Here is a 14,265-nt window from a genome sequence, read left to right as displayed (position 1 = left end):
ATTTCACTAATTGATAGTGTGAGCTATTTGATGTCCCCCATCCCCCCCGTTTGATGCCCATCTCCCCTCGTCATACGAGCATGCATCTCGGCTTTGTCCGGAGCCTCGTTCGCTTTGCTGTCCGTGTGTAATTGTGTTAGTGCACATACGAAGTTGGCCGGTGAAGGAAGGAAGATGAGTGAATAAAAAAAAGTAAAATAAACGGCAAATGTAACTAAAAAATTGCTGTTAAAAATAATAAAGGGGCATTACGTGTGTGCGCGCGGGGGAGGCGTGGCAGCGCCCAAAAGGCAAAAGTAATTTAATGCCGCGGACACACACACACACACACATGAACATACTGCGCACGTATACGTAATAATAATATGATATAAAAAGCGTTACATACTTTTGCGCTTATTTCAGTTAATTTTTATACCCTGTATACTTCACGTATAATAATTGATTTAACATGGACTTATAGTATGCTAGTTTCATTTTTTATATGTTTCTCCTATTTTTAGAAAGGTTTTACGTAATTGTGTCTAGACTAAAAGGTATTTTCTCACTCTGGGATCGCATGGAGTAGATTTGGTTAGATTTAATTTATGTGACGCATTTTTTAAGTTTTTTTTATTCTAAAATTGGGTGTGCAGAGTCGTTACAAAAGCTAATAATGTGAAACAGTAATTTTGGAATATATTCACACAACTCCCATATCTTTTAAATTAGTAAATAACTAGTTTACCTCAGAAGCGTGACGCATTCCAAGAGCTGCTGATAGTAGATATATTCGATCAAAGAATCAGATTCAAATTGCATTGATTTTACTCAAAGGTTGTCAGTCGCTTTAAAATTATTTTAAAATAAATTATTATTACCGAACGGATTCGATTCGAAAGGCAGTGAGTGTAGATGGATGCCACGACCAGTTCATACACGTATGTAGTATGTATGTGTGTATATCCTCCCACTTTTCAAAAAAGTGCACATAATTTTTTGGCCAACAAAAAGTCGAAAAATAACATTTGCCCCTCCTTTTCAGTTGAGCTGAAAAGTACAGTAAAAACTAAAAAAAAGGAGGCCAGAGAACTGCAGCACACACTAACACGATAGGCTGGCTTTAGCTCTTTCTCACACACACGGACACAGACACGGACACGGACTCGGACACACGCACACACAGAAACACATGGATGTACGTACGCAACCCACAAGTGGACATGCTGCTATATACGCTATATAGACATGGAGATGCGGCCAGTCAAAGGCATTAAAAAAAAAGTGGCTCATGCTGCTGTTGGTCTACAACGCAGATGAGAGTGCCAAGTGAAGTAATTCCAATTGAAGCTGTAGATGTAGCTGCATTGGCAACAGCAGGCAGCATGCAGCAGGCAGCAGGCATCAGCCTGCAGGAGCCAGCAAGAACAACAACAAACCGACTGCCAAAGCAGTAGCAGAAGCACAACAAAAAAAATTCAAAGTGTGGGTAATTAAAAACGTAGCAGCCCAACAGACGCTTTTGAGCGTAGAAACGCACTAATTTTCAGTAGTGCAGCTCACACAGCACACACACATGTTCACTCATAAATTCGGATTGTATGTGTGTGCGTGTGTGTAGTTCAGCTTAAAAAAGAAATACAAAATTGACACACACACACGCATACACACACACACTCACATGACAACTGCGAATTCACTCGCACGCAGCAGCAGCAACAAAAATGCGAGATGTGAAAAAAAGAATGTAGCATACTTTTAGGCATGCTGCTATTTCACTTTGCCTCGCACAGCACAAATGAACACCTCGCTGCTCTAGCTTCGTTGTTGCTATTGTTTTTTTGGCTTTTCAGCAGCGTCATCAGCATCATCAGTCGTCCCACTATGCGTGCCGTCTCCTTGTGTATACGTGTGTGTGTTTTCTGGCGCCTACCGCTCGCTCATCAGTGCTGCAAAAGCTGTTAGCTCCGCACCACAAATTGTGGGCGTTCTGGGTGTGGCATATCTGGCCGACATATCATTCGTCCAATGGACAACAAATTTTCGTTGTCGACGCTGTTCACGTCCAAAAAATATACATAACAACAACAACAACACCAGCAGCAACATAGGCTACAGCAGCAACCACAGCAACAACCAAATTCAACTACAACAATTTTACTACTATTTCTACAACATTTTTTTATGTTCCTCTCTGGGCGTTGTTCAATTTACATACTTTCATTTTTTTCCAAGTTCTGTATTATACAGCTACACCCTTGCACACATATAGACATACGCCCAATCAAGAGAAGAAATTAAAGAATTATGATTGGTTTTATTCACTCCCTTCCCTACCTTCAAAGAGTCAAGTAAAGAAACCAAAAAAAGCTCTCCATTTTTTTCGTGTGTGAGCAGCGTTTTAAGGTAGCTCATTACGAGCAAATAACATTTACAATAATGCATAAACCAGTTGAATCACTTAAAGCTATTAACTACATACAAATTTTATATTAAATATATTATATATAAAAATTGTCCTGTGCCGATTGTCAATTCAGCAAGAAAAAAGCCAGAGTGTATTGCTTATCATATATTTCTTTAAAAACGTGATTTTATTACTCTATCCTGGTATAATTCTATTTATCTATGTATGTATATGCATACGTTTACTATGACTTTTTATATTCGCTAGAGGGAAATGTACATTGCGATCCGAAAAGAGCCTCGGAATTTATTGAAGAAATAATAAGGCAAAAGTTAATTGATTGACAGTCTCGTATTTAGAAATATCGATATACAAAATATAGCTTTTGAGTAATAATAGTATTTTACGGTATATTAATTTGGTATATTTGAACGATAATACCACACGGTTTTACTTTTATTCAGAATAAATACTTGGTATCTCACTGTCGAGCACGCTCGACATAAACTTTTCTAGTATAAAGGTAATTAATTTCCATTATCACCCAATATCAGTTGCAATCAATCTGTGAATATTACTATTCCTGAAGAGTCAAGCCCACCTAGAGACTGTCTCCCACGCATATCACACACTTTACAGTTGAAAAATCTTGATTTGCCACCTGCTCCTGGCAACAACAACACATCGACGGTAACGAAGAGAAACCCGTTAAAAACAATAAGCTCAATTAGCTGCAATTAACAGGCAGACAAACACAAACACACACACACGCTCGAGCTTGCAAATATATATGTACGTATACAACGCACACACACATACATATGTATATATTGAGGTCGATGCATAATTGACATTTTATGAGCGGCTGCAGCATCTGTCGGCCTCAGCTTGAGTGTCATTAATACAATGCGAGGAGGACGCAGGAGGGACGCAGTATTATGCTGGCCAAGTGTGTAAGCCGCCAAACTGAAATCTGAATGAATTGTGGGAAAAAATGCACTTGATTGGCATTGGGCAAGGGAAAGGAAAGGATGAGGATGGGGATGAAATGAAAGAGGCACCAACTGGTGGCTGGGCGTCTGAAATTCGAAACTTTGTCCCAAGCAAATCAACTGGAAAATGGTAAACAAAAGCCTACGTCGCCTACATCGTTGCCCCATCGCATCCAGCGAGGCGTTCTCTCGAGCCGCTGTCAATGTTCTCGGGGCTAAGTGGCCAGCAATTTGTGCAAGGCCGTTGGTCAAAAAATGTTAACTGTTAAAACCTTTGGTCTTAACTTACAGTTAAGGGCAATGCAAACACAGCTAGCAACCAACCATCAACCAATTGGTTCATCGCTTATCGTTCGTCGTTCAATAATTGTTTCACAACTCACCTGCGGGCACATTTTGCATTGATACTTGCGTCCACTGCCGCCAGCCGGTGCGTGTCCCCCCGGTCGCGCCCACTCCCGGCCCGCCCATTTTGCTGGCATTGATGGGCTGGGGCACAACGAGCAGGGCTGCCGCCGATGCGGCTGCCACCGCGTTATTATGATGATGAGCAGCGGCTGCTGCGGCGGCGGACACATGATTGCCATGGTGCGGACCAACACCCAAGCCAGAGTTGCCTCCTGCTCCAGTTCCAGGTCCATTGGCTGCACTCCCGTGTCCCAGGCTGCCTGTTAATTAAAGATCGAGTAAGCGTAAGTCACATGGCATTAGCATTTATATGCAAGATATTTCAAATTAATAAGAATGGAATAAAATTTCAGACAATCGTTTTCATCTGATTGTTACCACAAAGCTCATATTCATTTCATAATTTAAATTTGTTGCTGGTTTCATATTTATTTTCTATATTTATTCATTAATTTGTAGAAAGTATAACGTGAACTATTTTTAAGGAACTCTCTTTCATTTAAGCGTGGATTCCTACTTATGATTTCGCAGCGGATAATATATCGATTAATAATATATCGATTAATAATATTATTGTCAACTTTTACTACTACGCAAAGATGAGTAAATAATTTTCTCTTATACAACACTTAAACTAGTGATTGCACTTCTAATTAACATAATAATGAAATTTTAAAGGGTTTTCGAATAACATTAAAAATTGTTTGTATTTGTATTTTTTATTTATTACAAGACTAATATTAAAGTGTACAATAATGAGTTGATTCGCTACATTCAAAGAGATCTAATCATAAAATTCAAAGGGCTTTTTTATGCGAGGAATTGACAATATTGTTGCAAATACATTTACATAAAATCCTTTCAGACAATATCACTTTTATTATCAGAAATTATTATTTGAGGTACTACAATCTAATATTCTCTTTACACCAAGTGCATCTGCTTCAATAATGTGATTCGATGTTGCAAGAGTTTTAATCAAAGTGGCATTATTCGAAAAACTGTTTATGTGGGCAAACTAAGGCAAAAATAATAATATAAACAAATCAATAGAGAATGGGCAATTTGAAAAATTTTGCGACAGTGAGAGCATTCAAAATGTACAAGTTTATATACCATAGTCTGCCATAATCAATTATTTTTATTGAAAAATGTAGCGAGTTGCGTTGTGTCTCTCCTTCTTCTCTTAGTGCCTCGAGAACATTCATGCCACACTCAGTCAGTATATTTTCTTTCGGTCGTTGGGACCAACACTTGTTTCGTTAGGTGTTTTCTTTACTCAATCTTAACACTTGCAATATTTTTAGCTTCTACTACTCAATAATTAGGGTCACATTAATTTAACGGTCAAATGCATTTAAACCTGTCTGCTTCACGACATATACATTGTATTTATTATTCATTAATTGACTAATGACATACATATGTATATTCGTTTTCGCAACTCGCTTTGCAAAGTGGATATTCGACGTAAGACTCTACTTAACGGACATTTTCAATGATGTAGCTCAGTCGAAACAGGGTATAAACTGTGTTTCAACAATATACGACTCCTTAGAATTTGAGCTTCAATGTCTACTTCTATATCACTAATATAAAAACTATTAAACGCCAGATCAAACAATATGTTAGTTCGCATAAGGTGATCATAAATTCTAAGCTATTGTGTAGTTACGCGTATCATATTTCTTCAAACTCTCGAGTAGAATAGAATGTAACATGCTGTTGACATGTGCCGAAGGGCCTTAAAAGGCCAAAAGCTTGTGTGGAGTTGAAGTTACGACTTACCTTGTCCGGTGACGGCCGCATGATGCTCCAGACGATTGTCATCCAGAAAGTGACCTGCAATTGAGTTGTTTGCTTCAGTTGTTGTTGAATTGTGTCAGCTGTGGCGCCATCTAATGCTGCCACACGGGTGTCCATCAGACGTCGCGTTCGCTCGCTCTCTGCTCAAGTCGCCGACATCTCGCTACGTTCACTCACGTCACTTTGTCCACTGTCGTTGTAGCTGGCAACTTGCAACTTCCAGCTGCCACCTGCCACCTGCCGCCTGGCATCTGCCACCGCTTGTTGCCTGCCCCATTGCCGACAGTTCCTTGCCGTGCAGTGACTCGCTGGCTTGTCTAATTAAACTTGGTCGCTCTGATTGCCACTGGGAAATCTCTCAACTGAGTTACAGTTTATGTGAAAATAGTTTCACATTTCCCACTTCTTTATCTCCCCACCCCCTCCGTCTACTTTGCTTCTTTCTCGTTCTATTTATGCCTGCCTGAGCTCAATCTATTCATCTGTCTATCCATAATTGAGTGCCCAGCGCATTTGCGTGCAAAAATTGTGTGAATCTGTTGATGAGCTAACCTAACTGATTCTGACTTTGAGTGCTGGATTAATTGCCTGTTGATCAATGAAATGACGGGGCGCCCCGCTGGCATGTCAAAAGCATTTTCTAATAAAGCATTTGCAGACAATTGTTGCCACCAAATCGGTTTGCAGTCGGCTCGTCAAGTTGTTGTGCTCGCTTCTTGTAGTCGTAATTATTGTGGGGCCAAGCAAACATTTTCAGTGTTAATTACCACCACCGCTCTCTGGCGAATTGGCGCCAAGCGGAAAAGTTGGCAAAGTCGATAACCAGGCCAGGAGACAACAGTCAGCAGCGAGCTACAAGCTTGCAGCAATATGAGCTACTATTTGCAGCCAGGTCTGAGTCATGGCCAGTGAAACGAGTAGAAGCAAGTTGTAGGAGCCGTCTTATTGTTAATTTGTACAAGCAAAAGCCAAGGCAGGGCATGAAAGAGTACAAGAGTAGAAGCCATTGCATCGCATAGATACATCTACATCTACATTGCTGCCACAATGTTATAGATGCTTATCGCAGCAGCAGCAGCAGCAGCAGCAACAGCAGCCGCAACAGAAACAACAACAATGTTATTGGCCAATTGCCTAGCGTTGACATTATCGGGCCGAGATCATTGCCGCCAACGGAGCGAACCGATATCGAATCGATATCGAGCCCAACAAGCCCCGAACCCGTTTCGCTGGAACCCTTTTGGAGCGTGTTGCTGTCAATGTTGCCGCTGCCAATGTTGTTTGCATTTTAGGAATTTATGTAAACATGTTGTAAGCATCTTGTTGCCAATTGTTGTTGCTACTGTTGCTGCTGCTTGCTGTTCTTTTCAGTTAAAGGTCAATTTTTCGGCGTGCTCCGTGGGAGTATCGCAAAGTATTTGGGATAACATTGTGCGCTCGCCTTTGTCTTTGTTGTTGTCGTTCTCGTTGTCGTTGTGGTCTTTGGCCAACGTCATCGTCATGCCGCACGCGTGTAGCAATTTAACGTGTATATGCAACGTACTCGTATGTGCAGCGAATCTTGCTTGCTGATTCCTATCTACTTCGATATTTAACTCTCGCAAACGCGCGCGCGTCCTCAATCCAAATCTGTTCGAGATTTCGTGATTATCGTTTCTTGTTCTTGTGAGCAATTAATTAACCACTGCGCCCACAAACATGTGCCTCGCAAATCGATTGAGGCAAGTCGCGAGAGTTTTGTTTTTGAAACTTACCTTTTTGCAGATTGTTGTGCAGGTGGTGATCATTCATTTTGGCCTGGAATATTCAGAAATTAGATTATTAATTACTAATCTACAATTAAACTTCAGCTCTAATATTGCAATTGTTGAAAATATAACCTCTGATTAATAGTTAACAATTGGCCAATAAACACTTTTAAACAAGCCTTATTATTATAGCCAATCAAATGTAACCAGAGTAATTTAGGGTTTGCTGTCAAAATATTTGAATAATTTCTAATGATTTCCACCAGATAAACGAATTAAAAGGGCATCAATAAACGCAGCACGAACAACAGCAACAACAACAACAATTATGAAATTGAATCCAAACTAAACTATGGTGTGGCATATGTGAATAAAATTTCAACGGCTGTCAATGCGATTTATTTGGTCCGCCATCAAAAAATAAAACATAAAAATAGATATCCAGACGACTATCTGACAATCCAATAATAACAACATGGAAAATCCAAATCAAACGCGTGACAAAACTCGCCGACTAACAACAAACGAAATCAAAATCAAATTCAGCGGCAAAATATGAAATAAAAATTCTAACTGGGCCAAAGCGAGAGTGTTAGAAAAAATGTAGAAAAAATCAAATGGAAAAAAAATATTAGAAACTGCGGCTTCTGCACTCGATAGCCACTAAATTGTGGATATATATATGTACTATGTAGGTTAACAGCATCGAGACTAGATCCTATATCTGTGTATTTGTCTCTGTCTGGGCGAGACATGACCTAGGACACATGCCACATGCTACATGCCACATGCTGCAGCTTACATAAAATGCAATGAAAAATACAAAAGCAAACGGCAAAAAAATAAAAATCCGTTAACTTTTTCTAAACATTTTCCTATATGCTTAGAAAGAACACACACAAAAACGAGAGCCAAACAAAACCAAAAACAAAAAGAAAAATAAAAACTAAATAAACAGCCGGCAGAATGCAACAAGAAAAATACAGTTATTTGTATACAAATATTGCTCACAAAATAAAATAAAAAAATAGAGACAAACCATTGAAGGCTGCAGGGGTTCTCCCCGTCTGCTATAAAAGTAAATAAAAAGAAAAACGAATAACAACAAATGCAAAGCGGCGCCGTCACGCGAATTTAGAAATGTTTTTGTTTTTGACTCAGCTCTGCTCTTGTTGTTGTTGCTGTTCTATTTGTTGCATTTTTGCCTTTGCTTCCTGTGTGCTTCTGTTTATTTGTTTTTCGAGGTGGAATCGTTTTTCTGCATGTGCCATAAAGTAATACCCCATTCTATGGGCGTTTAACGGCACTTGCTTATACCACTTACACCGCTAGCACCACTTACGCCACTTTGCACCACTTACCTCATATTCCTGCTTCAGCGACATCGGATGATGCTCGCTGGCATGCTGATGGCTGCGCGGTGTCGGTGGCCAAAGATTGTAATCGCTAATATCCTTGGCATGCTGTAAAGAAACAACACAATATGAGAATAATGACAGCGCTTATATATTTTTACTCTCAATTCGGGTTATTGGTAGATTGTTAGTTTCATTTTTTAAGGTCAACAATATTACATGTTCAGAATATACAATTAATGTTCTCTGCCATTTTAAATTAGGCACTGTATAAATCGAATTTAATACAAGTCCTTAAAAAAAGTTGAAAAAAGTTGAAAAACTTCTATTCACTTTTATTAAATTAGAAATTACATTTAATACTTTTAATAGATTAATTGACTTGACCAAATATAATTATTTATTTTATTCACTAAGTACTTTAAGTAAAATTACATCAAGTTAAAATGATATTAATAAAATTAATTATAATAGAGTGATACCCGCTACCCATTTTGAATAGGAGAAAAACAGTACGGTATTATTCTACAGAAAGAATTTAATTAATATAGGAAAAATACTTAAATATATGTGGCATGTTGATTTAGTAGTTATTATGTATGTATGTATCAAAATTACGTCTGCAAAAATTTTAGTCAAACTTGATCTACGTGAAAAAAGTATAGCTCTATCTATAATAGTCTCTGAGATCCAGGAGTTCATACGGACAGACAGACAGACAAGCAGACAGACAGACTGACTGTTGAAGCTGATCGAAAATGTATTCATTTTATTTTACTCCTTCTGCCTGTCACATTCATTTCCTGGAGGCAGAAAGTTATAATATTAGAAAAGGCATATAATATACAGATGTTTATCAATAATGAGCACGTTCAAATTATAATATTGAAATATATAACAGACATCTCATTATATGCGCATGATTTGATATTATAGTACTAAAGCTTATCTTCAATGAATGCTTAGCATTCTTTAATTATCATTTGTGATTGCGTAACAAACATAAACCAATTAATAAATGTTTTTTTCTCTTACAAATGACTTTGCTTAACTCAAATATCAAATGTTTAGCATATGATATCAACAAAAAAATATTTTAAAAAATTTATGCAAACAGTTGGCATGCTAAAGAAAAAGGGACAACGTTTTTTTCGCTCACAATAATATGAAATTGAGTTCAAATCAATTATATTTTCATGTTTTTATTGAAAGCTCACTTTAATGATTTTTACCCATTTATCTATATGTAATATGAGTTTTTAAAATTACAGAAAAAAATGTATAGAAAAAAATTCTATGACATCGGCCGTCTATCGTTTGTCGTGTCACAATTTTCAAACTTGTGCTTGCAAAAATGAAAACGAAAAATTCAAACTGTCTGTGTAACAAATACAAAAATTTATATGGATGTATATGGAGGAGTGTCAATTGAAATAGAAAACCGCGTTACACACAATCGAAGGTGTCAAAGCGACGGCGTTGGCGGTAGAGAGTTGGCTAGCTGCAAAAGTGCGGCGGCTTTTTGGTGCAGGCAGAAAAACGGAAAAAAGAACTTTGAAAAAGTGTTGCATATCGCAAGGGGAGTTGCCACAGCGTGTGAAAACGAAGCAGCTCGCGTGTGTGTATTCTATGGAGATGTGTGTGGGTGGTTCACGTAGCATTGGTTTTTGCTGCTTTAGTTGCTTTTAGTTGCCCAGCAACCAAACTCATGCCATGTGTGCGTGAGCGTGTGTGTGTGTGTGTGCGGCATGCATGCTGCAACGACTAGTTAGTAGGTGGACAAACGAAAAAGTAGAAGAAATGTCGACAACGAACAAAAAAAATAGAAGTGGAATACACAGGCACACACAGACACGCACAGCGTTGCGTTGGCAGCTGCTGATGAAGATGACCAGAGCCAAAGCCAGCGTCAGAGCCATGGACATCAACGGAAGTTCTCTCTAACCAACATAGCAGCCAGTCAGACAGCCAGCCAACAACAACAACAACATCAACAGCACAGCAACAACAACAACTAGTAGAAGAAGGCGTCGCATTGCCCACGCCAACTTCCGGACAGCCGCCGAGTTCGGTTAGCTGCAGCACGCAGCAAAATAGAACAAAACGAAAATTCGCAAAAAAAGGAAATCCAAAAAGCAAAAGGAATAAAAAAGTTTGGTGAGCACAGCAGCAGCAGCAGCGGCAGCATCAGCAGCACTCTCTCAGCGTTGCTATCACTGTCTTGCTCTCCAGGTCGCACTCTTTCTCATTCGCACGGTGACCAGCTCCAAAACATTGAAAAGAGCCGAGCACATGGCAAAAAAAATCAAAACAACAATTTTTTTTAACCCCTTCACAGCAACTGCGACGTCGACGTCAACAACGACGCCGACGTCGACTGAAGTCTCACACTTTCTCCTGGCGCTTTGACTCATCCCGATACTTGGTGGTTGGGTGGTGCAGTTTCTATGACCAGTCCAACGTCTAGCAGAGCAACGGAAAAAAAGTGCAAAAAATTAGGCGGAAAACGTGAATTTTTTTGTGCAATTGCAGATGTAGAATATCCGATACTCAAACCCCATTTCCAAGTCCGTACTGAAACCTCGAACCAACTGTCGAGCCCAAAGCAAAACGCGCTTTGCACAATGTAACAACCTTTGACCATACCAGACAGACTCCAACTTTACATTTTGTTCCTGTTTTTGGGCAATTCTCTCCTTTTTTTTTTTGGTATTTTTTTATTATTCAGCTGAGCTTCTCGTTTTGGTTTTATTTAACTTCTTTCGCCTTCTTCTTTTTATTCATGTTGCCGCTGTCTGCTTCTATTGATTTTTTTCGCATTTAGTTAGAAGCACAGTTCTCTTTTTTTTTTGCGTTTCGTTGCTTCATGTTCAAATGTTTGACCATCCGCACTCGATTTTTTCCCCATGGCATCTCTCAGCTGCGGCCTGAGGTTAGAATTTGTTCTTATTGTTGTGCTCAACCCGCTCGAGTTACAAATTTGTTCAACTTTATTGCAATTACTTTAAAAATTGAAGTTGCCAGCGGTTGTCGCGGTTTTTGGGTCCAACACCATCACATCGATACCAATACAAATACTAATACCAATACAAATACGAATACGAATACGAATTGCAGGCCATTTGAAATTTCGTATCGCAGCAGCCGTGACTGGCCCCATTAGTCAGTTTCAGCCCAGTTTTAGCTCCAGTTTAAGCCTCATTCCATGTTGCGCTTTTGCCCCGCTTCGCTTTGCCTTTCAATTTTCACTTTTTTTCTTGCATTTTGTTTTGTTTTTGTTGCTCTGCACTTTTCACTTTGCCGTCACGTTGACTTTTTTCTAATTGAAGTATATAAGTATTAATTGCAATGCTTTGTTGTGAGGCGTGTTGCGGTTTAGGGTTTCCTTTCTGCTTGGTTCCGGCCACGACTGGCAGCACGTTTGACCCACGGTCTCAATGACTATACATTTTAATTGGAATCTTAAAGTTGGCCACACAACAGACTATATTAAGGACTTGAAGCCTATCCAGTTTTGTGCAGCAAAGTTTATTTGACTAAATACAAATTTTATAATCTAAAAAAACATAAAATGATTGATATTATTAATAACAAACACTGACTAAAATATTCGTCTGTATCTATATTTATAAAGTGCCTATAAAAAACAATGTTGTTTTAATAGAAATTTCCAAGCCGCAATTATATTCCTCTACCCATCGGGTAGAAGAGTATTATAGATTTGTGCCGGCAGGATATGTATGTAACAGGCAGAACGACGCATCTCCAACCCTATAAGGTATATATCTTCTTGATCAGCGTCAACAGTCGAGAAAATTTAGCCATGTCGGACCGTCTGTATGGACACCTACAGAGACTATAAGAGATAGTCATTAAGCCACCCAAATTCAATTTGATTTTGAAAGAGTGTATCGTGAACATACTCACAATATATCAAAAATTAAAGTGATATATAAATATACCATTTCTTAAAATATTAACTCCGTCGATCAAAACAGTTAGAGCGGATGAAACTAAATATGCTTTAGATGTCAGGCTTAAATGAGTTGAAAGCCAACTTTGAAGCATAAAAATAATAAATGACAGATTAAAGTACACTTCAGTATCAGTATCATAAGATAGCGTATCATCTTTTCTGAGCTATAAAAATTTCAAATTTCAAGTCCGGTTCTCTTAAGCGAACTTTGAGTAAAGAAAATTAAGTGCAATTGCTTTCAAAATTAATTAGTAAACTTTACAATGTTTGCTTTCTGTCTCTGTCTCGGCGTGTAACTAATTTCACTAATGCAAGTGACAAGAACAAGTCTTGTTGTTGAATTGCCCCAACGATTGTTGACTCCCAGTTGCCAGCTAGGCGTGATTGTCCATTGTTGAACTTTAAAAATTAATTAACTACGGATATCCTTTAAAATTCGGTTGGCAGCAGGCGTTGCAAGTTTTAAATTGTTTTGCCGGGGCCAAAACACTCGCTAACGAGTGGATTCGAGGGACGAAACCTTTTCGACTGTACACGTCCGCGGCAGGTTCGACCCTCCGTTGTCCTTGGAGACAATCAATCTCCATTCAAAACAATAATTCCTCCTCACGAAAAAGTGAAAAGCGAACTCAATGAACACCAATGGCAAGAACTCGAACAAAAACAAAAAGCAGAAAAAGTAAAAGAAATCAAAAGGAGAAAAACATTCAAGAACACACGAAATAAAATAAAAACAAAGATTGCAAACAGAAAAGGAAAGGGAAAAAAGGCAAACAAAGTTTAACGCGTCGCGCAAAGAAAAACTTGTTTACATCTTGAAAAACGCAAAAAACGCGAAGTGAAAAATGCAACAAAAAATCTATAAGAATTTTTTTCCCTTCCTTGTGGCACGCGAGCAGCTTTGCAGCGCAGTCAAGAGCAAGGATATTCGTGGAAGGAGCAACGGAGAAGCCAACAAAAAAAAAGAGAGGCAAAAAAAAAATTCTCTGTGTGGGGAAAAAAAGGGCAAATAACATTTGACAACGCTGCTCAAAGGATTTTTTTTATACTTTTTTTGTAACGTCGCGTCTGCTTGCTCAGTGAGTCGGTGGCAGGGGAAACAGCAACGGGAAGGGACATTGTTCTTGGTACGGTGGACTTAGACTGGAACTAGGACTGGGAAACTGCGGGATCCTGCCTGCTGTTGGTCGTGTAGCAACAGCCGGGTGCTCAGACAGCAACGGTTTGAGTTTGGTCAGTTGTCGGCTGAGGTTCGTCGAGTGAAAGTGCAGCGGGTTAGGCAGCGGATGCTCATCTGGGTTAGGTTAGAAGCAATGTGAGCCGGGCTGGGAGCCGGGCTACCCACGCATAACTTGACGTGGCGTGGCAAATCGCTCTATGGAATTGCCAAAATGCGATGGCTCTGTAAGCACTTCTGAAGTGTGAGGCAAGTGCGAGGTAATGAGCTGACCTGAAGTTTAATTATTGTTCAGTGAATCCACTACAGATTGAGAATGTTATGTTTTCAACCGAGTTTTGCAACAACATGATTTGAAGCACATTAATAAATGTACTCAGATACTAATTGTGTATAAAATCATTCAAAATAAAAGTT

At 39.0% G+C, this 14,265-nt stretch overlaps 1 protein-coding gene across 1 annotated transcript in view; it reads right to left on the bottom strand.

Annotated features, from left to right (window-relative positions):
- The window catches only part of LOC133836900 (zinc finger protein rotund), a 46,264-nt gene that overhangs the window by 19,706 nt on the left and 12,293 nt on the right, over window positions 1-14,265 (bottom strand). Inside the window, 5 exon segments of the mRNA XM_062267495.1 lie at window positions 3,762-3,822; window positions 3,824-4,046; window positions 5,575-5,628; window positions 7,347-7,389; window positions 8,702-8,803. Coding sequence (XP_062123479.1) covers window positions 3,762-3,822; window positions 3,824-4,046; window positions 5,575-5,628; window positions 7,347-7,389; window positions 8,702-8,803 — 483 coding nt within the window.

Source organism: Drosophila sulfurigaster, chromosome 2R (assembly GCF_023558435.1).
Source record: "Drosophila sulfurigaster albostrigata strain 15112-1811.04 chromosome 2R, ASM2355843v2, whole genome shotgun sequence".
In the NCBI taxonomy this organism is placed as follows: domain Eukaryota; kingdom Metazoa; phylum Arthropoda; class Insecta; order Diptera; family Drosophilidae; genus Drosophila; species Drosophila sulfurigaster.
This window is presented reverse-complemented; position numbering and strand designations above follow the sequence as displayed.